This window comes from Pogona vitticeps, chromosome 6 (assembly GCF_051106095.1).
Source record: "Pogona vitticeps strain Pit_001003342236 chromosome 6, PviZW2.1, whole genome shotgun sequence".
Classification (NCBI taxonomy): domain Eukaryota; kingdom Metazoa; phylum Chordata; class Lepidosauria; order Squamata; family Agamidae; genus Pogona; species Pogona vitticeps.
Window position 1 is genome coordinate 115,950,042 of NC_135788.1, and position 26,650 is coordinate 115,976,691.

Consider the following 26,650-nt stretch of genomic DNA (forward strand, 5'->3'; position numbering starts at 1 on the left):
ATGAAAGATTCTCTTCAGGTGAAATATCAATATTACCAGCCAGGGGAAGTAAACATTGGTGGTATCGCTTCTCAGTTCTTCTCATTTTTTGAAGGCGCAGACTTCACAAAGCATCCTGATTTAAAGAGTGATGTTGTACCTCTGTAAGAATCATTGTTTTTAACCATAACATATATCTACCCATTTTAGAATAACTCTCAATAGATTCAATAACAAGCTTGCTGTGCAGAATATAATATATGTTTGATTGCCTTCAACTTCAATTTCTATCACATCAAATAACTTTGAGGTTGACATTCAACCCTCTCATTACTTTGCAAGGTCCCCTCTTTGTCTCACTGAATGTGCATGCCTGACCTGTTTAACCTGGTTGACAGACAGGATCAAAATAGCCAGGGCAGGGCAGCTAAATTTTGTTTAAAATCCAAAGGGGGACAACTCTAACCACACATTTGTCCAGTGTGATACCACAATATAAGGTTATGGTTGTAGGACTGTGGAGCTTTTCTAAGGATGCTGTGGTTATTTGCCATGGTTCTCTGACCAAGCACAGACAATGTTTGATCATTCACCAGCTAGAATTCTGTCTTATAGATAACTAAGGCTCAGAAAGGCAGTCCTAAAGAAACCTGTACACATTTAGGACAATTGTAATATATTTAATTAAATGCATTAACTTCTGCAGTGTAAAAGGTATGTCAGGTTTTTGAAGTAAGGTACCTTGGAAGCATGTGGAAAATATGCTTTCTTCATGGCAGAATGAAGGGAATTGGAAATGATGATGGAAATAAAAGAGGAGGATTCAAATACCGTATTTGCCGGCGTATAAGACGACTGGGCGTATAAGACGACCCCCCAACATTTCCACTCAAAATATAAAGTTTGTTATATACTCGTCGTATAAGACTACCCCCTCTTCCGCACACCTTCCACAAACCAAATAAAAGGTGCTATTCATTGTCACCATTGTATGACCGGAGTGCGACCGCAGCACCTCCGGCCTGCCCCTGCATCTCCCTGTGACCGGCACTAGTGCGCAAGTCCGCATGTGTGAGCTCTGTGTAGAGAAGGGGCGGGGCGGAGCGCCGCTGCTTCCCACCGAGCAGAACGGGCCAGTCACGTTGAAAAGGCTGGCACCCCTGTCTCGCTGCTGATGCTCGCCGCAGCCGCGCTGGATACCGCGCGATACTGGACAGTATGTAGAATGAGGTGGGCAGGCATCGGGAGGCTACTATGGGCACCGGGCGAGCATTGGAAGGCCACTATGGGCAACTATGTCTATCCCAACTGAAGTACACCCAGTGTATAAGATGACCCCCCCCACTTGGAGGCATGTTTTTCAGGGCAAAAAAGTAGTCTTATACGCCAGCAAATACTGTACATGCTGTTGAGAGCCAGCATAGAAGAACCAAGCTAGCACATTTTTAAAAGGTCAGTTCCCCACGTTCAGCCAATTTCCTAACAGTCACAGACTATACCCTTGAGGGTGCCGTACCTTCATAATTGCCACGACATAGAGACAACTCTCCATGGGCTTGTGTGAGTGTGACACTTCCTAACATAAGTGCCTTTTATTTTAGTGTAATGCTGAAAAAATACCAACATGTCCTGTCTTTGGCTTTTGCTGTAAAAGAGATCAATGAAAACCACAAGATTTTACCCAACCTCACCTTGGGGCTTCATGTCTATGACAGCCACTTTGATGCACAGATAACTTACCAGAACACCTTGAACCTTCTCTTCAGCCAGAAGATGACCATTCTCAACTATAACTGTGATATGCAGAAGAACCCAGTAGCTGTCATTGGGGGGCTTGATTCTGAAACTTCCCTCCATATAGCCACTATCTTGGTCCTGTACAAGATTCCACAGGTAAGATGAATCAAGTATGTCTTGGAGAGTGAGGTGGGTAACTGGCTTTCTTAAAGTTTGTCCATGCAATGTCCCTACTGTTGATATTGAGTGTAAGTTTTTTTCCTATATATATTTGTGAGACAAAATCAGTGCTGGTGCAGAGGTATATATTTGAATTGGTGCTCCATAGAATTTCCAAGGTGTGTATAATTACTATTACTATTATGCCACATTTCTCACAACAAGGGACCCAAAGAGGCTCACAACATTAAAATTCACACAATTCAAAAACACAGTAAGTTAAATATTAAAAGATAAATTAAACAATATATGATTTAAAATACAAGTAAAAGATTAAAACACGAAAACATAAAAAGGATTAAAATTTCTGCCAAAATGGGGTTCATTTAACCCCTAATGGAAATAGAATACTGTACATTATTTCCTGACCATATATGCCTATAATTTTAATGTAGCTTCTACTTTCAGAGCAAGAGACAATAAGCCATGTTGATCAATGCATTGAAAGTGAATTCAGAAGAACCTGGATGAAGTACAACATAAAACAGGGTGGTTGGGCTTCAGTAGACACTAGACATATTTAAAAGGGGGGGGAGAGAGCACAAAAAATGGTACTCTTTGAATGAGTGGCTCAGGTTTTTTTCCTGGGAGCAGAAGTGTGCAGCTAAAGATGATTCAACGCTACTCACGGGTGCAGTAAATTTTAAATAAGTGTTTACATCATGGTGAATAAACAGAAAATCAGATATTGATAAGAGGTGAGGTGATGAGATGCATGAGGAATCAAATGAAAATAAAAGTATTTCAGAGAAAATATGGCTGATAATTCAAGTGGTAAAATAAGGTAAAGGTAAAGGTTGCCCTTGGCATTTAGTCCAGTCATGTCCAACTCTAGGGCGCGGTGCTCATGCTCATCTCCAAGTTTACCTGTGGTACATAATCAGGGATGTTGTTGTTTAGTCGTTAAGTTGTGTCCAACTCTTCGTGACCCCATGGACCAGAGCACGCCAGGCCCTCCTGTCTTCCACTGCCTCCTGGAATTGAGTCAAATTCATGTTGGTCACTTCGGTGACACTGTCCAACCATCTCGTCCTCTGTCGTCCCCTTCTCCTCTTGCCCTCACACTTTCCCAACATCAGGGTCTTTTCCAGGGAGTCTTCTCTTCTCATGAGATGGCCAAAGTATTGGAGCCTCAGCTTCAGGACCTGTCCTAATCTGGGATACCTATCCTAAAATGCCCACTCCGAATTTAATGTTAATATTCTTAGAACTCCAGAGCTGGAAGGGACCAGCACAGTGGGGAATCAAACCCCCAACCTCTGGCTATCCAGCAGTCACAGCACAGGATATTTTAACGTATTTGGGTAAACAATCTGTCCATAACAGCCAAGATAATGTCATGTGATTACAAACTCTGTATGAAATCACAGAACCAAATCTTATGTGAATCAAAGCAACAAGGAGGCACCGCTCAGAACCTGCAGCTACATAGGTTCTGTTCGCTAAAACAGCACAGTCAAAACCGACATATTTCAACCTTCCATTGAGAGGTCTTTTATATTCTAAAGGCAAACAAAACAGATTGGATCATTTTTAATGGCCCATAGTAGACCCAATGTAAAGTTATTTGATGCAAACATAGACAAATCTAAAAGACAAGGCTCTTATGATACTTCCATTGTCTTTGCGCATTTCAGATCTGCTGGGCTTCAGTATACACAAGACACCAATGTCAGTATGTGGAGGGAGTGATCTGAGACTCAAATGGGTTTCAGTGATGATGGTGTTATGCCTTGTTGCTTTGAATCCACTGATTTTGTTTACCATTTTTAGTGTGGTATTTGTTTGGTTCTTTTTAAATATTTGTATACATTATTTTTTAGCTTTAAATATTGTCTTTCAATGATGTAAGCCACCTTGGGTCCTTTTTTAGGGGGGGAAGCAATATACAATGTTTTAATGTTTTAATGTTTAAAATATAAAATGTTTTAATGTTTTAATGTTTCAAATAAATAATAAATAGTATGATTTAATGTGTATTCGGCTCTCAATATATATATATATATATATATATATATATATATATATATATATATATATATATATATATATATATATATATATATATATATATATATATATATATAATCCTGGGATACTTGATATATTTCTTGGATATTGAATGAATATGTGCAATATATATTTGTTTTATATATATGCAATTTTATATATATATAATTCTGAGATACTTCATATATTTCTTATCAGTGAAAGGAAATGTCTTCTCTTGTTCAGATTACCTACTGTTTATATGCTCCAACAACAAGTGATGTAACTGAGCGCTCTTCCTTGTATCGTATGGTCCCTAGTGAAATGCACCAGTACACAGGGATGGTTAAGTTACTTCATCACTTCCAGTGGAAGTGGGTTGGAATCATGGCCATGGGTGACGATAAGGGAGAAAAATTTGTTCAGACTTTGGAAGATCTGTTTTCTCAGAACGATATTTGCATTGCCTTCACCAGAAGAATGCCAATACAGAGCAACATTTTAGATGTTGTGAACTTCTACGACTCCTTTATGAACATCACAACGACGCTAATAGAATCCACTGCTAAGGTGTGCCTTGTTAGTGCTGACGCTCATATGATGTTAGATTTACAGGTGGCTCTCAATTTGCACGCATCCGGCTCTATGGTTCTGTTGAACAAAGTGTGGGTTATGACAGCCCACTGGGATTTTTCCATGGAACCATTTGTCCAATATTTGGATACACAGGTTTTCCATGGTGCTTTGTCCTTTGCCATTCATTCCACTGAGGTACATCCATTCCAAAACTTCCTCCGCATCCAGAATCCTCATTCCGAGGGCGATGGCTTCATTCGGGTCTTCTGGGAACAAGCCTTCAGCTGCTTGTTTCCAAATACTGAGCAGGGCATTGAGAACAGGAAAATATGCACTGGCGAAGAGAAGCTAGAAAGCCTTCCTGGACCTATATTTGAAAGGAGCATGACCAGTCAAAGCTACAGCATCTACAATGCCATCTATGTTGTGGCACATGCTTTCCATGCCATGTATTCATCAAGAACTAAACCTGTGGCGGTAGTGGGCAGAAACCATCTGGAGACTTCGAAGCCACAATATTTTCAGGTAAAAGCTAGATGGAAGTAGGATCTGCATTGTGATGGTGATGGTTCCTGCTGCTGCTTCATTAAGAAATGGCTTTTGTTGTTGTTTAGTCATTAAGCCGTGGCTGAATCTTCGTGACCCCACGGACCAGAGCATACAAGGCCCTCCTATCTTCCACTGCCTCCCGAAGTTGGGTCAAATTCACGTTGGTAACCTCGATGACACTGTCCAACCATCTTGTCCTCTGCCGTCCCCTTCTCCTCCTGCCTTCACACTTTCCCAACATCAGGGTCTTTTCCAGGGAGTCTTCTCTTCTCATCAGATGGCCAAAGTACTGGAGCCTCAGCTTCAGGATCTGTCCTTCCAGTGAGCACTCAGGGTTGATTTCCTGTAGAATGGAAAGGTTTGTTCTCCTTGCAGTCCAGGGGACTCTCAAGAGCCTCCTCGAACACCACAGTTCAAAAGCATCAATTCTTCAGCGGTCAGCCTTCTTTATGGTCCAGCTCTCACTTCCATACATCACTACAGGAAAAACCATAGCTTTACTATGCGGACCTATGTTGGCAAGGTGATGTCTCTGCTTTTTAAGATGCTGTTGAGGTTTGTCATCGCTTTCCTCCCAAGAAGGAGGCGTCTTTTAATTTCGTGGCTGCCATCACCATCTGCAGTGATCATGGAGCCCAAGAAAGTAAAATCTGTCACTGCCTCCATATCTTTCCCTTCTATTTCCCAGGAGGTGATGGGACCAGTGGCCATGATCTTAGTTTTTTTGATGTTGAGCTTCAGACCCTTTTTTGCACTCTCCTTTTTCACCCTCATTAAGAGGTTCTTTAATTCCACCTCACTTTCTGCCATCAGAGAGGCATCATCTGCATATCGGAGGTTGTTGATGTTTCTTCCGGCAATCTTAATTCCAGTTTGGGATTTAAAAGCAGGAATAAATAAAGGTTAATATGCAAATATTTTGTGACATATACCTTAACTCCTGAAGATGATTTTAACTCCCCTCAATGTTTGCCTTTCCAGCTTCACCGATTTCTGTCCGGCGTCTCATTTAACAACAGCGCTGGGGATGAGATCTCCTTAGATCAGAAGGGTGAACTGAGAGCAGGGTTTGATATTGTTAACTGGGTTACCTTCCCCAACAATTCTTTTCTAAAAGTGAAAGTGGGGAGAATGGACCCACAAGCCTCACTGGACAGACAGTTCTTCATTGACGCGAACATCATTACATGGCAAACACAGTTTAATGAGGTAGGATCAGACTAATTAATTTGATGTATGTATTGGCTCTCACACGCCAAAGAGTACTCTGCTCAGCGAACTTTGGATTGGCAGCGTCTATTAAATCAATACTGTTCTCTCTTTTTATCTGAATAGGCTGTGCCCCTTTCCTTGTGTAATGAGCCCTGTAATCCGGGATACAGCAGACAAAAGAAGGAAGGGCAGCCATTTTGTTGCTACGCTTGCGCTCGATGTCCAGAAGGGAAGATTTCAAATGAGCAGGGTCAGAAACATGATATTGTAATGAATATAACCCTATTAAGGTATTGGTAAGGTTTGTCAACGTGTCTTAGAGGGAATTGGCTAGCTTGGGAAAGTGTGAAGGCAAGAGGAGAAGGGGATGACAGAGGATGAGATGGATGGACAGAGTCATCGAAGCAAGGTCTACAGGATACCCTCTCATGCTCACTAGCATTCTCACTTGTCAAAAAATAGCCCTGACAACTGCTTCGTGTTTGGGTGAGGTTAAAAAAAAAAGGAGTCAGTGTCTGGTATTTTCCCTTGTGTGTCATTTTGTGAATTAGCCCCAGGCACTTACCATCAAGACAACAAAAACATATACACTATATACGCACAGTTCGAAATCACCATAGGTTTTATTCTTTTTTGTGATTTTTCTTTTTATTTATTTATTTCTTACAAAAGGTGAAATATAAATCTAATTAAATGAATAAATACTGTATTTTTCCGTGTATAAGACAATACTTTTGTCTAAAATCTTTAGACTAAAAATTGAGGGTCGTCTTATACACGGAAGTAATCTGAGGAGAGAACAAAAACAAGTGGAGGGGAAAGCAGGGATCAAAGCGATCCTGCAACGCTTTGATCCCTTTCCCCCTACACTTGCTAAGCCCCACTTAGATTTCTTAATTTTGGATTAGAAAAGGGGGGGGGCATCTTATACATGGGGCATCTTATACATGGAAAAATACGGTACATAACATGAAGATGAGATGAACTAAGAAGTAACATACAAGTTCATTGACCCCCTACATTTCAACAGAAAGTTTTCTAACCCTGAGGCAAAATCCTATTAGTTCTAGGCCTAACCTTAATCAAATAAATGTAAATCCTGGCAGAGAGTTGCTACATTTTAAGAAGCTCATGGGACTATCTCCTGCGATATCCAAAGTTGCATGACTCAGTGCACCATGGGGGTAGATTCTTAGTAATTTACCATCCAAACATCTTTCTGTTTTCTTTACCCTAATTTAAAAACATGATAGGCTTTTGGCCTTTATATTTCTATGGTCCTATACAAGCAGGTAGGTCTTCTCAGTTAACAAAGCACATATCTTAAAAGACCACACAGAGAAACTGAAATCCTTCTTTTTTTCTTTTGAATTAGACATGAATGACTGCACCAAATGTCCAGAATATCAGTATCCAAACAAGGAGAGGAATGAGTGTCTACTAAAGGATCTAAACTTCCTGTCTTATAAGGAACCTTTGGGCATCAGTTTGATGATTCTGGCCCTCTCACTTTCTGTGGTCACGACCTTTGTGTTTGGAATTTTCATTAAGCACCGGAACACCCCCATCGTCAAAGCCAACAACCGGGACCTCAGTTACTCTCTGCTCACTTCCCTCCTACTCTGTTTTCTCTGTTCCTTGTTATTCATCGGCCAGCCCCATTTAATCACCTGCCTACTACGACAGACAGGTTTTGGTATCATCTTCTCGGTAGCTGTTTCTTCTGTCTTGGCCAAAACCCTCACAGTGGTTCTGGCTTTCATGGTCACTAAGCCAGACTCCAAAATTAGGAAATGGGTGGGGAAAAGGTTTGCGAGCACTGTTGTTCTCTGCTGTTCATTTATCCAAGCTGCCATTTGCACGGTGTGGCTATGTGTTAGTCCTCCATTCCCAGAGCGGAACATGAACTTGTTGCCTGAAGAAATTGTAGTGGAATGCAATGAAGGATCTGCCAACATGTTCTATTTCCTTCTTGGTTACCTGGGATTCCTGGCTCTTGTCAGCTTCCTTGTGGCTTTCCTTGCACGGAAGCTTCCAGATACCTTTAATGAAGCCAAATTTATCACTTTCAGCATGTTGGTGTTTTGTAGTGTTTGGGTGTCCTTTGTTCCCACATATTTGAGCACCAAAGGGAAATATATGGCAACTGTGGAGATCTTCTCCATCCTGGCTTCTAGTACTGGAATACTGGGGTGTATCTTTTTCCCTAAATGTTACATAATCATTTTGAGACCCAAATTGAATAGTAAGGAGCAGCTAAAAAGAAAATAATTTTTTAAAAAAAAATGTAGGCAGAATTAGGCAGATTTGCCTGTAATGGATACCACTTTAATGTGTATTTGTAGAACAAATATTTCATCTTTGTTGCTATTCTACACTTATTATAATGCTTGCCTTGACTTTAAAATGGCATTTTCATATCAATTGCTTTCTCTCTATCTTTAAAACCAATCCATTCTCTTTTCCTGTCACTGAGTAATTCCTGAAAAAACAAACAAACAAATCAGGCTCTTGTAATATCAGAACTAGAGACAGGACAGAGCAAAGCAGAGCAAATGGCAGAGCTGAGAGAACCATCTTGATATTTCAAAGTTTTAGGGCTAAACCTGGCAGGTTTCGATGGACTCTGAAAGTTCTAGCAACCCACAGGCTGTATCTTTATGGGTCTGTTGTGAGTTTAAAGACATGAACCCAAAAATAGTTCCTCAAGCTCAAAATATTTGGATTATCTGAAAATGAAACATCGACAAGAGAAGTGAAATATCAGATAATCCTGGAATTGCATTCCAAAAATGGGAATATAAAGTTTCCCTATACTGAATCAAAGCACTGGCCAACAGAATTTCTTTACTGTCTTCTCCACATAAAAAAATAACATAATAAGAATCATGAGACCAAGAAGAACCACAGACTTCTTTTCCTCAATGGCCAACTGAATCTTCTAATTCTGGAAATATTAGATATCACCGTTAGTACCTATCATAGTAGATATCACAGTTAATACTTTGACTGTTTGCAACCACATAGCAACATATCTCTCCTACTCTGGCCATGCTGCATTGGCTGCCCATCCGTTTCCGCATTGACTTCAAAGTGTTAATGCTTACATACAAGGCCCTAAATGATTTAGGACCTCGATACTTGATGGAACGCCTGCTCCCACCTAGATCTACTCGGATCACCCGCACGAGCCAGGAGGTGAGGCTGAGGAGCCTAACAACGAGGGAGGCCCAGAAAGAAAGGACACGAAACCGGGCCTTCTCGGCGGTGGCTCCTCGCCTCTGGAACAATCTCCCTCCTGAGATCCGTGTGGCCCCCACTTTGGATATTTTTAAAAGTCAATTTAAAACATGGCTATACACTCAGGCCTTCCCTCCAGTTAATATCTGGCTTTTCTTTATTCTCTCCTTATGTATTTTCTATTCTATTGTTGTATTCTGTTTATTACAATATGATTTATGTAATTGTGTGTGTTTTTTATATTATTTCACTGTTTTTACTATATTGGAAGCCGCCTAGAGTGGTCTTTTAGACCAGATGGGCGGGGTATAAATCATATATATATATGATTTATACCCCGCCCATCTGGTCTAAAAGATATATAAATAAACAAATAAACAAACAAACAAACAGTGCAATCTGGCTACAAAAAAAAGGAAAATGCTACTTTAGGCTGCATTCACAGAAATATAGTCTCAAATCTCACAAGGTACTAGTCCCCAGGTTAGACCTCGTCTAGAGTACTGTGTCCAGTTCTGGACACCACACTTTATGAAGGATGCAAATGAAATGGAGGCAGTTCAAAGAAGAGCAACAAGGGTGATCAGGGGACTGGAAACCAAGCCCTATGAGGAAATGCTGAAGGAACTGGTTGTGTTTAGTCTTGAGAAAAGAAGGATGAGGGGAGATATGATAGCACTTTTCAAATACTTGAAAGGTAGTCCTACAGAGGAGGGGCAGGATCTGTTCTTGATCGTCCCAGAGTGCAGGACACTTAATAATGGGCTCTATCTACAAGAAGTCAAATTTTGCCTGAATATCAGAAAAAACTCCATAACTGTTAGAGCAATATGACAATGGCAATATGACAATATGACACCTCAAGAGGAGGTGAGTGCTCCAACACTAGATGCATTCAAAAGAAAATTGGACAACCATCTGTCAGATCTATTTTGATTTGGATTCCTTCACCGAGCAGGGGGTTGGACTTGACGGCCTCCTAAGACCTTTCTGACTCAACAATTTTATGATTCTGTGAACCTGTATAAGCCTCCCTTAGCTCCATCTAACACAGTAGGCGACGTGGTGGCACTGCGGGTTAAACCGCAGAAGCCTCTGTGCTGCAAGGCCAGAAGAGCAGCAGTTGTAAGATCAAATCCATGCAACGGAGCAAGCTCCCGTTGCTTGTCCCAGCTCCTGCCAACCTACAGTAGCCATTCAAAAGCATGTAAAAATGCAAGTAGATTAATAGGTACCACCTTGGTGCAAAGGTCACAGCATTCCGTGTCTAGTCACGCTGGCCACGTGACCATGGAAACTGTCTTCGGAAAAATGCTGACTCTATCGTTGGAAACAGGGATGAGCACCACACCCTAGAGTCGGACACAACTGGACTAAATGTCAAGGGAAACCTTTACCTTTTACCTAACACAGTGGCATCCATCAAATCTTATGGAACCACATTCCATAATTTATGTCCAAGTCACCTACATTTACATTGAAGCTTATCACCATACTCTATATCATTATGGGTCATAGTCACCTCTCCAGTTTTATCCCAAAATCTGACTACTTTTCCTGCCTCAAGATCTTGCTGAACCTAAATAGTTCCACAAAAGAGCAAAGAAGAACTTTGACAAGTTGGAATAAACATGTTTTCATCTACTCCTCTGTTGCATGAAGGGTTCATAAATTGCAATGCTCTGGGGATTATGAACTATCCAATTATCTGAAAACACTTTGATTCAGGATCAGCCTCGGTCATTCCCACAAGGCTTTTTCAGAGATCATATGCAACAGAAAAGCTTCAGGAAGTTTATTTAAAACTCCCCAGTGCTATTCATAGCGGTCCTTCTGCTCTCATGAGCAGTTTCATTTTGAAGCAAGTGTTAACAATGCTAAATAAGTATGATAGAGATTGAAACAGGGCGGTCGGTGTCCAGAGGAAGAAGATGTCAAAGATACTAATTGTGTCTATGCTGCTAGCTTTTCCTCAAATTGAGGGCAAATTGCATGCTGCTTTCTGTAAGTTGAAGGATCATCTTTATGTCCATCATGAGTACTATCAGCCTGGAGACTTCAGCATTGGTGAGATAAGCTCTCAGTTCTTTTCACCTCCGATGGCTCCTATTCCCTTCAACAAAACCCCACAGGCTGAAGATATATATGTGTAAGGACTCTTTTTTCCCTTCCCTCTGAGCAAAGTACAATACTTGTTACCAAAATCGCCATAAATAGGTACCAGGAATAATTAAGGCATTCATAAGGTGACTATTTTTTGAGAAAAGAAAAGCATAGATGTTTGAAATGGAACCAATAAGCAGTATTGGAGTTGAACTGTAATCTGTATTCAATTTAGAATTGTTCCTCTTTCCTGCAAATGTCCTAGTGTGCATTGTTGATGTTGTTGTTAATACATGTAAAAAAGTTTAAATTTCAGAATTTGAAACATAACAATATTGGATGGATAATTATTACTGATGTGAGTGGAAGAATTTTGTTTGGTGCTTGTTATGTGTTTATATTTCTAAATTTCTTAATATCCTCTAAATTTATATCCCACCCATCTAGATCAAAGTCTACTCTGGGCGGCTGCCATCTTCCATTTTTTCCCCTCCCCTGTTTTTTGTGACTTTGCATATTCTGGAAGGATAAGTTTCCTATTCTGCCTGCTTTCTAGTCATTGTCAAATTCAAATATCTTCAGGGCTTCGGTGTTCAATGAACAGGATGTAAAAACAGAATGTAAAATGTAAAAACATTCCTCTTTAGGCCTTTGATAGTAAATATGAATATCAACCCAATGAATATATGGTCTCTTCCTGAAATTTGCCCAAGTTCAGGGTCGTTCCATCACCCTCCCCCATTCATCTTACATTTCTATACTCTTCCTTCTTCTGACATATTCTGCCTCATTAATCTGCTAGAGAAATTATGGGTATTTCCTCTCCCACTGTAACCTTGAGTTAAAAACGGAAGTCTCACATTCCATGCCATGCCTGAATCAAGAACACATAGATCACAATCAATTAGGCATGGAGTTGAATTTTAAAATGAATCAAGATATTACTGAAATATCACTAATTTGTGGGATATCCGAAGACCCTGACAAATTGGATCAATATTTACCCATTTTATTCGTCCCTTTGTGTAAGCGGGCCGTGGAATGGAAATGGGGTTTGCTTTCCCACAGCCAGCCTGCTTGTCAATGTACTGCCCATCAGCTGTTCGGTGGGACGTTGTGTTTTAATGATGAATTGATAAATATTTATTGATTCGTCACTAAAATGTGATGCTTCATCACTTTATCCATTCGTCAACTTTGACTAATGACGAATCCCAACAAAGCACCATATATCCCCATCTCCAGAACCAGTATATCCTGTACTATTTATGTGAGGTTGAAACCTGAAATTTGCTCCTATCTGTGACGATATTCTGTGTTTCCAGTTTTCTCCAAAAGACCCATTCCTATAATGGAGAAGCGCAGAGAGCAATGACATAGTCTGAAGGGAGCCAGAGAACAAGAGACCACCAGCAATGGGAGACATTTAGATATTTTTTCCTACACATTAGAAGTCTCATCTAGCTTCGTAAGACAGCCAATGGAAAGAGAGTGCATGTGGGACTCCATAAGGTCAATGGGCAGTGTCATTTCTGATATTTTTTTAGTCCAGGGCCCTCCTACCTTCTCAACCTGTCTCTCTATCCCTGCTCTACCCAGTCCCTGGATCTGAATTTTGCAGTGCTCCAAATATGAAAAGTAATGGTTTAACCAATGGCTTCGCAGAGGGAAAGATAAAAGCAGTTCATTTCTAAGATCAAGAACATTTTCTCCTTTGTCTTCCTCCATTTTCTTTCTCATTTTCCAATTCTAGCCATAAAAAGTGAATGCATTTTAATCATGTGACCTGCCACAAACATGAACTGACAGAATAGTACATGGCGGAGAGGAAGGGATCCATCGTGTTGAATTTGCTCATATGTTTGTATTCAATTTCTTTTTGGCATGTAGAATGTGCTAGGTTTAGTTGAGGTGTTTCCAAATAGGACTGGGGAAGATTTTTGAAACCTTGAAGAGCCCACCGTGGACCATGACTCAATATAAGGCTATATAAGAAAAGAGTGAAGCACAGATACTTTTGACAATATCAGATAGGATTATAATCCTGTCAACCCCATTTTAACAACAACAAAAATGTCTTTTATTGCTTACTCTAAAATGGGTATAGTGAACGCGATAGGTATACAGACCTGAGGTGAAGGATCTTCAGTTTGCCAGAAACTAGTTCCAAATTGAATTTCAAAAGTTAATCAGTAATTAGAAAATCATCTATTTATACTAGAAATAAGGTACAGAATCCAGATGACTTTATGAAACAGCAAAGAAAAGGAATGTTCAGGGAAATCCACTGATCCATAGAAGTGAATTTATTTATTTATTTAGGGTTGTATATTTCATTATGGTACTGAAGCTCTCCCAATGATATAGCTGTGGTCATAGTACTTACTCACCCACATCATCATCATTATCATCATAGAACTGCATAGCTGGAAGGGACCCTATGGATCATCACGTCCAGCCCCTGTCAAGAAGGTACAGTGAGGAATTGAACTCCTAACCAGATGCCTAAACCACTGAGCAATCCAGCAGCTACTCAATTACAGTGGTGCCTCGCATTACGACATTAATTCATTCCAGCGAAATCGCTGTAGAACGAAAACGTCGTAATGCAAAAAAAAAACCCATTGAAATGCATTAAAACCCGTTTAAGAGCTCTTAAGACAGCCTGCATATCCGGGGGTTACTCCCCCTGCTCTCCCTGTCAGGAAGAAAAGAGCACGGAGAAAACGCAAGCAGAAAAGAGGTTGCAGGGCCGGTCTACGAGTGAGGTTAGGCAAAAATCCTCACAAGCCTGCATTGCCAAGTCTTTTTGTCTCAAATGTTAGATCTCTACCCAACAAGATTGAGGAGCTGGAACTTACTATCTCCCTACAGAAAAATATTCGAGACTGTTGCGTTATGATCTTTACAGAGACATGGCTTGACTCTTCCATCCCAGGGGAGGTAATTGAACTACAAGGACGCAGAGTACATCGAGCAGACAGATCTGTTGAATCTGGGAAGAGCAGAGGTGGAGGGGTTTGTGTTTACACAAACGATAATTGGAGCACAGATGTTAAAATACTGGACATTCACTGTTCTCCTGATTTGGAGTATTTGGCAGTGAAATGCCGCCCCTTTTACCTGCCTCGTGAGTTTAATGTTATTATAATAACAGCAGTATATATACCTCCTGATGCTAACACAACCACAGCTTTGAGTTGTTTGTTAACTGCTATCAGCAAACAGCAGCAGGCCTACCCAGATGGAGTGCTGGTGGTAGCAGGTGATTTCAATCAAGCCAATTTAAAGACCGTCCTCCCTAACTTTTATCAGTATGTGGACTGTCCCACTAGAGGGGAAAATACCTTGGATCAGGTATATAGTAACATCATACATGGATATAAGACGAAGCCATTGCCTAGCTTGGGACAGTCAGATCATATATCTCTTTTTTTGATTCCATCATATAGACCTCTTGTTAAAAGAATCAGACCATCAATTAGAGAAATACAAGTGTGGCCAGTGGGTGCATCTGAGCAACTTCAAGATTGCTTTAGGAGCACTGATTGGGCACTGTTTGAGGAGGACAATGTTGATACTTATGCCTCAACAGTACTGTTTTATATCAAAAGCTGCATCAATGTTGTTACTACTACCAGACAAGTACGAGTGTTTTCTAATAACAAGCCTTGGCTAAATAGAGAAGTGCGCCTTTTATTAAAAGCCAGAAATGCTGCTTTTCATTCTGGTGATGAACTACAGTACAGAGAGGCTAGAGCTAAACTGAAAAGGGGCATTAAGGATGCCAAAGCTATGTACAGCCAGAGAATTGAACAACACCTTGAAAGTTCTGACACTCGCCGAGTGTGGCACGGCCTAAGACAAATCACTGGTCAGAGTAACAAAAACAGTCTGTGTAGCAGCAGTGATTTTTTGGCTGAGCAGTTAAATCAATTTTTCAGCCGTTTTGAGGTGGAAACAGGAACAACCATTATTCCAGCACCTACTGTCTATAATACATCACTAGAATCTACCATCAACAGACAACCACTAGTACTGCAGATTTCAGATGTGAGACGCGCTTTCCAGAATATTAATGTTCGAAAGGCAGCTGGACCAGATGGAATCATGGGACGAGTTATTAGGGGCTGTGCTGCAGAATTAGCTGGAGTTTTTACGGATATTTTCAATCTATCCTTGTTGCAGTGTTCAGTCCCCACTTGCCTGAAGACATCTATTATAGTGCCAGTCCCCAAGCAGTCAGCTGTGGTATCTCTCAATGATTACAGACCAGTAGCTTTAACATCTGTTGTTATGAAATGTTTTGAGAGATTGGTGCTGGATTACATTAAGGCTAGTCTTCCACCTTCTTTGGACCCATGGCAATTTGCATACAGGAAAAATAGATCTACTGATGATGCTGTGTCCATTGTACTCCATACTGTATTGAGCCACTTAGAACATCAGGGAACTTATGCGAGGCTGTTGTTTGTGGATTATAGCTCTGCTTTTAATACCATTCTACCAAATAGGTTGTTTTTTAAAATGATCAACCTGGGATTACCTCAGGAGATCTGCATGTGGATAAAGGATTTTCTGACAGATAGGCCACAGTCAGTAAGGATGGGATCCCACCATTCTTCTATCGTGGTACTAAGTACAGGAGCTCCCCAGGGCTGCGTGCTAAGTCCCTTCCTCTATTCCCTGTACACACATGATTGCACCCCACTATATAACACCAATGCAATTATTAAATTTGCGGATGATACCACAGTGGTGGGACTCATAAATAAGAACAATGAGTCTGCTTATAGAAAGGAAGTACAAAGGTTGATACTTTGGTGTAAAGAAAATCATCTCACACTTAACATCAAAAAAACTAAAGAACTCATAATTGATTTTAGGAGGAAAAGATATGTACATTTACCACTGTACATAAACGGTGAGGAAGTGGAGAGAGTTGGTAGTTTTAAATTTCTGGGTACTTACATCTCAGAGGACCTCTCATGGACTATAAATGCCAACATGCTAATGAAGAAGGCACAGAAGAGGCTGTATTTCCTGAGAATGCTCGGCAAGTTAAATTTATCTCAGCATTTACTTCTGTCATACTATCGTAGCACCATTGAGAGTGTCCTAACCTATGGCATTCTGGCATGGTTTGGGAGTAGCTCTGTAGCGGACAAAAAAGCTCTACAGAGAACCATTAAAATTGCCCAGAATATCATCGGGCTCCAGCTACCAACCCTGGATGACATCTTCACATCCCGCTGTCTAAGGAAATCACATAGCATCCTGAGAGACTCTTCCCATCCTGCTTATAACTTTTTTGAACTGTTACCATCTGGCAGAAGATATAGAACAATTAAAACTCGGACCACACGTTTTCTCAATAGTTTTTATCCCACAGCTATAATTGCAATTAATAATGAGCTTAAAGACCACCAGTAGTGAATAATTAGTTGGACTGTGTAACTTGGCCTGCGGTGTAGATGTTTGTATTTTTAGTGGGGGACTTTTAGTGGGTGGGGAGTGTTTGGGAATTTTATGTGTGTGCATGTGTCTGGTCTCTGGGTGTCTGTGAATTTCGTTGTATGTGTATATACTTACAATGACAATAAATTATTATTATTATTATTATTATTAATGTGTTCCAATGGACTAAAAACTCACCGTCCAGCGAAGATCCTCCATAGGGGAGCCATTTTCGGTGGCTGTCTTGCAAGGAACCCATCCCAGAAAACAGTGGGGAGCCATTTTATTTACCTGGTGGCCATTTTGAAACCACCGATCAGCTGTAGGAAAATCGTTGTTTTGCGAAGAATCGGTTCCCGAAGCAGGGAACTGATCATCGCAAAGTGAAATTTCCCCATTCAGACCATCGTTTTGCGATGGCAAAGGCAATCGCAAAAACATCATCATAACGTGGTTTCGTCGTAATGCGGGGCAATCATAAAGCGAGGCACCACTTTATATTAGATAAAATCTCTACCTTCTGCATAAATAGTGTTCTAGAATGGCTAAGAAAGTCATAGGTCAATAAAAGTACAACAAAAACAGGTGAACATGCAACAGCCCAGTTTTAATGCATATTCCATTAAGATCCGTGTACAAGTAAACGTCTATGAAACAATAAGGATTCCATTACATCCGTAATGTAATGTGCCTCTTGTTTTAGCACAGTGCCAAAGAACTATCAGCATGTCTCGTCTTTCGTGTTTGCTGTGAAGGAAATAAACAAGAACCCCAAGATTTTACCCAATATCACCTTGGGTTTCCAGATTTATGACAGCTACTTCAGTGCAAGGATGACTTATCAAAATACTTTGAACCTTATTTCTCGGCATACGAAGACTGTCCCCAACTATAGCTGTGGTGTACGGAAAAATCTGATAGCTGCCATCGGAGGTCTTGACTCTGAAATCTCCCTCCACATGGCTACCATCTTAGGCCTCTACAAGATTCCACAGGTAAGAAAGTTATGAAGATAAGATCTCTGTGATGCATCGTAAATCCTTTTACCACATATTCCTAGCACCTTTGGTAGGAATGAAGAGGGAACAATAAGGAGGGCTGGGAAGAATTGATGTTATACCAACTTTCTTTGGGCTTTAAATGAGAAGAAATTATTTATTATAAAACAATAGATGTCAACATTTTTTCCATGTATTTTTCACAGATGGAAGATTGGGGCATCATAGTCATTCATGAATCTATCTAGCATATGTGGTGTTTGCTTGCAGAGAAATTTGAAGATTAAACCTATATCCCACAATCCAACTGGCATGAGTCAGTGTGGTATAGTAATTAAAGATCTAGACATTCCAGTTCATTCATTCATTCATTCATTCATTCATTCATTCATTCATTCATTCATTCATTCATTCTAGCTGCTTGCTTGAAATATTTTTATCCCGCCTTTCTTCTTAAGAAAGACCCAAGGTGGCTTGCATCATTAAAAGTAAATATTTAAACCTCAGAACAGTAAGTACACAAATATTTGAAGGGAGGAAACAAATGCCTACTAAAATATGGTTTAAAAAAGCAACATGGAAAAACACAGTCAAAACAGTAAGGCACAATCGTTGAATTAAACTCCACTTGGACAGCCAGTTCCTAAAGAAAAGCTTACCTGAACAGAAAGATCTTTGTCTGCTTGCAGATGGATAGCAAAGATGGGGCCAGACTTGTCTCCAGTGGGAGGGAGTTCCAGAGTCTGAGAGCAGCAACATTTCTAGTCTTGAATGAGTCAGAAAAGTCACTGGGTGATCTTGAATCAGTCACTCTTGCTACCAAACGTGACTGCAGCAAGGGTAAAGCACATACTGCCTTGGACTGGAATCTCAACCAAATCAGGGAGGGGGGTGTATACCCCTAGAATTAAGGAAGCATCTCACTGTTCCAATCTAAAGATGTGCACATCAAAGTGATGAAAATCCCTTTGTTCTTGCTTAGGTTACCTATTCCTTATTTTCTCCAGCACTGAGTGAGAAAACACAACTTACCTCCTTATATCAGATGGTTCCCAGGGAAGAACATCAGTATGACGGGATTGTCAAGCTTCTGTCCTATTTCCAGTGGAAATGGATTGGGATCATCATCATGGAAGATGACAAAGGAGAACTATTTGCCCAGACTTTGACACGCCTGCTTGTTCTTAGTGGGATTTGCACTGCCTTCATTCAAAGAACATCCGCTCATAGAGATTTACTTGATTTTTTGGGAATGATAGAAAACTTCCGTAATATCAGTATGATGCTTAGCACGGTAAATGTTGACGTCTTCCTCGTGAATGCAGATACTCACACAATGCTGGATGTGCAGTGGTTGTTGCTTGCAGCTGAAATGTTTGGCGTAGCAGCTTTAAACAAGGTGTGGGTTATGACAGCCCACTGGGACTTCTCCTCTGAAACATTTCATAGATATCTGGACACATGCATCTTCCATGGTGCCTTGTCCTTTTCAGTTCAGTCCAAAGCAGTGGAGGGGTTCCAAAATTTCCTTCGGGATCTGGACCCTTACTCTGAGGTTGATGGTTTCATCAGGATCTTCTGGGAGCAAGCCTTTGACTGTTCATCCAGAGACGCCGAGATGGTTGATGAAAACGCTGATAATATTTGCACTGGGGAAGAAAATCTGGAGAGCCTTCCAGGGACATTCTTTGAAATGCAGATGACCAGCCAAAGCTACAGCATCTACAATGCTGTTTGTGCTGTGGCACATGCTTTCCATGCCATGAATTCAGCCAGAACCAAACACAGAGCAACAGTCCATGGGCAATTTCTGAGTGCTCAACTACAACCTTTTCAGGTAAAGTCACTTCATGTATGGGGGAGGAGATTTGTGCTTTTAAATTTTGATTTAAAAAAAATAAGTTCAATAACCATTTATTTATTGACAAATTTGGGCTGAACTTTTAAGTGCAGAGGGTTATTTTTAAGAATACAGTAGGATCCCCACCCCCATCTTCAGGGTCAGTATCTATGAATTCACTTACCCACTGCCTGAAAATATTAAAGACCCATGGTGTATTTATTAGAACTGGCCACTATAGAGAGCTAGAGACCATGCTATGTACAACATTCACTATTTCTACATTTTGCAGCGTCCATCTGGAAAGCTTGGAACTGTTTCCCCATGTATACCGCAATCATACTTTATCAAGCCTTCCAGGTTTCCCACAAAACACAATAGTTTGTGCAATAACAGCCTTTCTGTTTAGTTGCTTTCCAGATTAGGATATGGTTACCACCATTGCGGCTTGTGACCAAATGATTTGCAAGTGATGGCCTCCTTGTGAGTGGCTTTATCCGACAGACCTGAAAAGTTTCAGAAGTAAAGAAGGAGCTGCTCATGTGGAAGAAAAGTTCTAAATGTTTATTGGGGGAGAGTTATTCACTCTTTCTTCTCTTTCCACATAGTTTTGGAAGAATAGGCAAAAGAGCTTGAACAGAAAGGGGGACTTCCCCCATGACCCTAATATGATCCTCAAAGTTTCCTGATTCAGACTACAGACTTTCAGCATACGTCCAGTCAGTGGCTGGAAATCAGGAAACAATAGGGTTTTGCTTTGTTTTGTCTTTAAACCTAGGAAAGATCTCCAGTGATCTTAGGTTTGCAGACCAGGACGTGTTTGCATGAAAGACGAACTCAACTTTGCAAACTGGCCTGGAGCGAATGCTCCGGTTTCCAGACCAGGGATGTTTTACGTGGAAAAGGAACTCTTACGTGGAAAAGGCAGACTAGAGAGGTTTTGCTTCAAATATAAGCTCTGATTTCTAGACTATGTACAGTGGTGCCTCGCTTAACAAGCACCCCGTTTAACGAAGAATCCGCATAGCGATATGTTTTTTGCGATCACAAAAGCGATCGCATTGCAATCTTTTAATGGCAAAAAATCGCTTTGTGATGATCGGTAAGCTGTTTTGCTTATCGATTTTCACATAGCGATGTTTTAAAAAGAGCTGATTGGCGGTTCCAAAATGGCCACCGGGGGAAAAAATGGCCACCCGCAGTGTTTTCGCGCCCATTCCTCGCATACCGGGCAGCGAAAATGGCGGCCGTATGGAGGATTTTCGCATAACGGTGGTTTTAAGCCCATAGGAATGCATTAAATGGGGTTTAATGTTTTCGTTCCGCATAGCGACGAATCCGGATAGCAACGTTTTTTCCGGAACGGATTATCGTCGCTATGCAGGGCACCACTGTATGCTTGAAAGTCATTGTAACAGGGCGCATTGATAACATTTATATTTGCTCCCCCACCTCCAGTCTAAACAGTGTCCCAACCTCTAAGCTAAAGAGTCATTTAAAAATAAAAACCATGGTGGCATTAGTAGAAGGGTCATCTCAGATGCATGCCATTGCCTTAGATATAGTCCTTCATTTTAGTGCTACCCTACTTTGACTGTCTCCCATTGCAGCTTCTCGCTTTCCTGAAGACCATAACATTCAACAACACTGCTGGGGACCAGGTGCTTTTCAATGAGAATGGCGAATTACAAGCTGGCTTTGATATTATCAACTGGGTAATCTTTCCAAATAAATCTTTCTCAAGAGTAAAAGTTGGGAGCATGGATCCTCAAGCTCCACAAGGCAGACAGTTCTCCATTAATGAGAAGACCATTGAGTGGCCTCAAGGATTTAACCACGTAAGAACCAACTTTCACTTCTAGACTGTGCCCGGTATTTCAATACTCTCTGTGAAGGTGTTGTCACTACCAAGGTCATCTGCCCTTGCCGCACAAAATTCCCTAACAGCCTATGTAGAGCAGCTGGGAGACCGAGAGGAGGGAAGCCCGGGTGTCTCCAAGGAGCCATTTGCAAGGTTAAAGGAATGCTTGGGGAGTGGTTTCAAGGTCATCTGGGCCATTGGCACTTGACAAAGGGTCAACGGAGGAGGAGGAAAGCTGGGACTCAACAGCAGAGGAAGCAGAACCCGTGTTCTGTACAGTGGGTGAGGTAGGACAATATATGGCAGGAGTTGATGAGAAGCTTTCCTGTAGTGAGGGGCTGAGGGCAAGGAAGAGGAACCACTATCACAACAGCCTCAGAGAAGGCTCTTGTTCCATCAATCCCTTGGTGCCTGAGATGCCCACAGGGTCCTGTGGTGCCCACCTCAATCCAATTGAGGTGCTGATGGTATGAATGCCAACATGAGAGGAGGAGAAGGCTCCTTGAGGAGCAAGGGAGCAGCCACTGCTCACCACCACCAACCTCTACCAGGCTTCCTTAAAGGGTCCCAGGTCTGGTCTCAGGCTGGGCTTCTTCCCACTGCCACCCAGCACTAGGACCCTAGTGGCCTCAGTGAAGAGGCCACTACTGAACTGGCTGCTTCTAGGGGACCAGGGTTAAAAACTCAGCTCCCTGGGGTATGGGGAAGTGTTGGGTCAGTCAAGAAACTGTTGTCAGAGACCTGTGGCAATATAAAGAATCCTGTTGCCAGCAGCCTGGAGCTGATGAAGTAATTGGTGGGGGACAGTAACACCACTGGTTCCACCAGGGTCAAAGGTGGTGGTCGTCGTGCTATCTTATGTCCTCCCGGATCAATTCATTGATTGTTATGGTTCCCATGTTTAACACCTTACTGGCAGTTTTAATAGAGTACATATTTCTGAGTTACTGGTTTGAATTGCAAGATTCCATTATTTAACAAAGGAATAAGGACAGGAGATCCAGGGAAACACTTGGCGAAATGGGCTGAGGTGAAAAGAGTCGGCATTTCAACATTTGCTACGTAGAAGAAAGCTTAGATAATTATCTCAGATGTAGCTAATATAATTATCATATTCTGGCTGAAATTCTATTGCTTAGAGCAGTGGTTCTTAACCTTTGTTACTCGGATGTTTTTGAACTGCAACTCCCAGAAACCCCAGCCAGCACAGTTGGTGATGAAGACTTCTGGGAGTTACAGTCCAAAACTCCTGAGTAACCCAAGGTTAAGAACCAGTGGCTTAGAGTAGTAGGTTGTACTAGAGTAGGCCCATTGAATCAATGGGGATTGTTTTCAGTCAGTTCTTTCATAAGTTCCATTGACTGAAATAGCCCTGCTCTAGCTGAGCCACAGTTAGAGTAAGCCTATTTGAATCAATAAGACTTACGGAGGAATTGATTCACTATTGAATCAATAGGCCTGCTCTAGTGTGATCTACTACATTAAACAACAGGATTTTGGTAATTACCAGATATTGAAGGAAGGCTAAAATGATATATTTTTCTTACTAACACAAACATTAGCATTGCATTTAGAACTAAGCTGGACACACAGTTATTCACTGTCTGCCATTATTCATCACCCAATTTCTTGGTGTTCTACTGATCTCCAAAATCCCTCACCCAATTACTTCTGGCTAAACAGAAGTGGGCCTTTGGCATTTTCATCCACTTCAACTTATTTTCATGATGACTGTGGGGAAGGAGAGAGATCTCTCTAGTTATCGCACTCTGGATCCTGTGTCTGTTAAGTTGCTGAAATAATTGACTGAAGGAAAATAAGATGGAGCTAGCTAAATTCCACAATAAAAGCCCCCACCTCTAGATTGAAAGTTTCTGAGGCCACCAACAGTATCCCATTATATCTACTGAATCATTATATCTACTGCTTTATTTTACCAAAGCATCAGTTCCCATTACCCAGTTCAGTTATAACCACGTCTCAAGCAATAGCTTTGCCAAAAACACTTTTTGCCAACACAAGCATTAGGCCAGAATCTTATTAACAAAAGTAGACAATATATGCCATGCAATCTCTGGCATGCAGTTATGAAGGTTAGATATTACGCTATTGAAAAGCAATAGAGCTAGGGCAGTGAATGCCATCTTGTGTGGTCTTAGTCTCCATATACTTCACCAGTCAGAGCTCAACTAGATTGAGCATCTGGATAAATCACTGCTGCTTATATGTGACAGTCAAGAAAGATATTCAAAACAATTTAGAAGGTTTTTTTTTTCAAATTGGTAAGTGCATGGTTTGCTATAACCAGAATTCAAAATCAATATGCTAGAACCACCCATGGGCTTCGTGTTGTGTTACTGAAATGCAACAGCTTGCTGACTACAAAAATACAGTGGTGCCCCGCATAGAGAGGTTAATCCGTTCCGGATTAACCCTCGCTATGGGGAAACATCGCTAAACAGGACGCAAAATGCCATTGGAATGTATTAAACTTAGTTTAATGCGTTCCAATGGCTTCTTTACTTACCATTAAGCAAAGTTTCCTCATAGCGCCACCATTTTCATGCCCTCGGTAAGCGAGGGCAGGGCACGAAAATGGTTGTGGCGGCCATTTTGGGTCATCTGGTGGCCATTTTGGAGCCGCTGAACAGCTGATTTCCCGGCGTCGCAAACGCTTACCAATCTTCGCAATGCGAGTTTTGGCCAAAGAGGCCATCGGTAAGCGATCGCATTAGCGATCTCAAAAAAGAGATCACTATGCGATTTCGTCGTTATACGGTGCGCTCGTTAAGTGAGGCACCACTATAGTAGAATCATAGAAACATAGAAAAGTGAAGTTGGAAGGGGTCTACAGGGCCATCAAGTCCAACCCCCTGCTCAATGCAGGAATACAATCAAAGCATATCTGCCAGGATAAGTTTTTCTTGAATGCCTCCAGTGCTAAAACACTCACCACCTCTCAAGGTCACTGATTCCCCTGTCGTACTGCTCTAACAGTTAGGAAGTTTTTCCTGATATTCAACCAAAAATCTGCCTTCCTGTCACTTGAGCCCATTGTTGTGTGTCCTGCACTCTGGGATGATCGAGAACAGATCCTGCCCCTCCTCTGTATGCCAGCCTTTCAAATATTTGAAAAGTGCTATCGTATCAGACAAGGAAACAGACAAGGAAAGAAATGCTTTTATTTCCTCTTTCCTGGATAGGTTATGCCCTCTGCTTTGTGTAATGACCCCTGTGATCCAGGTACTAGTAAGCAAAAGAAAGAAGAGGAACCATTTTGTTGCTATGATTGTGTTCCATGCCCGGAAGGAAAGATGACAAATGAGACAGGTAGGGGAGATTTTATTATAAAGAATACGTACACACTGGTTTTAAAAGAGGACACCCCCAAAATCACCCAATAGGAGTGTTATACTGTATGAGAGAGAATGGAATATTTTATGGAAAAAATTACAAAAAGGTACTCGAACACATTGCTTATCCAGCCAGCCACAGCTCTACCAAATACTATTGTATACAAAAGTTCATATGTACAGTTATCTCATATAATGGGAGAACCTCTTGACATTCTGGAGTACTATGGAGGGAGTGGGTAATACAGGTGTAAAGGTAAAGGTAAAGGTTCCCCTTGACATTTAGTCCAGTCGTGTCCGACTCTAGGGCGTGGTGCTCATCCCCCTCTCCAAGCCGTAGAGCCAGCGTTTGTCCGTAGACCGTTTCTGTGGTCACATGGCCAGTGCGACTAGACACGGAACACCATGACCTTCCCACCAAGGTGGTAACCATTTATCTACTCACATTTTTACATGTTTTCAAACTGCTAGGTTGGCAGGAGCTGGGACAAGCAACGGGAGCTCACTCCGTTGCATGGATTTGATCTTACGACTGCTGGTCTTCTGACCTTGCAGCACAGAGGCTTCTGCGGTTTAACCCGCAGCGCCACCATGTCCTAAATACACATCCCAAATCAGCAAATAAATACAATCCTGTGCAGACAATTTCACTGCAGGCTATGATAAGAATTTTGTTTCATGTATATATAACCAAAATGAACACACTGCTTCATATTCAGGATAGAAAAACCTTCAGATGTTTAAAAAAAATCCACTTTGAACGAAACCAAAATAGAGACATTCATTTATGAAAATGTGGGGCTTTGAATGCTTTACTATTAAATGTCCATAATTTGATACAAGTGAGGGCTAATTTGGGTTGCCCTATTTCTTCATCAGAAACTGCTCTTATAATGTTACTGTCATCAGAATTCTTCTTCATGAAGTAAAATTATTCCAGTTTTAAAACTGATGTAATTAAAATTAATACAAATAAATTACATTAAATTAAAAATAAGAGGTGGTGAAAATTTACACATCTATCCCCTTTTGTCCAGTTATTTGGAAAGGCATGTTGTGTGTTTGGAGTAAATAGTGCAAAAAAAAGTGTTGATTTGCCTTGTGTAGGGTGCAACTGCACAGCAAGGGAAATGCTATTTTGTTCACATTCACTGTGAAGTTACACTGAGTCTCTTCACATTAACTGGCCACATAGGTAGGACTGAGGGAAAGCCTTGTTTGCAGCTTATTTGCAGTTCTGTTTATAGCCCTGCAGGGAGCACTGTTGCAAAGAGGCTGACTAATAAGCTGTAAACAAGGTAATAAGAGTTTCCTTCCTCATTTTCTTATCTCATTACCTTAAAAATATTAGTATTTGAAGTATTTGAAGTTCTGCCATGCACTACAAATTGTATCTGAAGCTGTGCATATTATGAATTAAATTTCATAATGGCATGGTGATGTTCAAATATCTGGATCATCACCTGGAAAGATAGAGCCAAATCCAAAATATTACATACCTAATGCCAGAATCCCGTTGACAAACATGGACCATAAG

At 41.1% G+C, this 26,650-nt stretch overlaps 2 protein-coding genes across 2 annotated transcripts in view; both read left to right on the forward strand.

Moving 5' to 3' along the window:
• Positions 1-12,403, forward strand: LOC110087675 (vomeronasal type-2 receptor 26-like). The gene is made up of 7 exons (XM_078378799.1): positions 1-143; positions 1,581-1,872; positions 4,171-4,980; positions 5,011-5,025; positions 6,031-6,258; positions 6,385-6,511; positions 7,637-12,403. The coding sequence occupies exons 1-7, from the start codon at positions 1-3 to the stop codon at positions 8,530-8,532; spliced, it is 2,511 nt and encodes an 836-aa protein (XP_078234925.1). The 3' UTR covers positions 8,533-12,403.
• Positions 11,433-26,650, forward strand: part of LOC110087674 (vomeronasal type-2 receptor 26-like) — a 17,339-nt gene continuing 2,121 nt past the window's right edge. The window contains exons 1-5 of the mRNA XM_073003715.2: positions 11,433-11,650; positions 17,765-18,056; positions 19,042-19,896; positions 21,510-21,737; positions 24,964-25,090. Coding sequence (XP_072859816.2) covers positions 11,433-11,650; positions 17,765-18,056; positions 19,042-19,896; positions 21,510-21,737; positions 24,964-25,090 — 1,720 coding nt within the window. The remainder of the gene's footprint in view (positions 11,651-17,764; positions 18,057-19,041; positions 19,897-21,509; positions 21,738-24,963; positions 25,091-26,650) is intronic.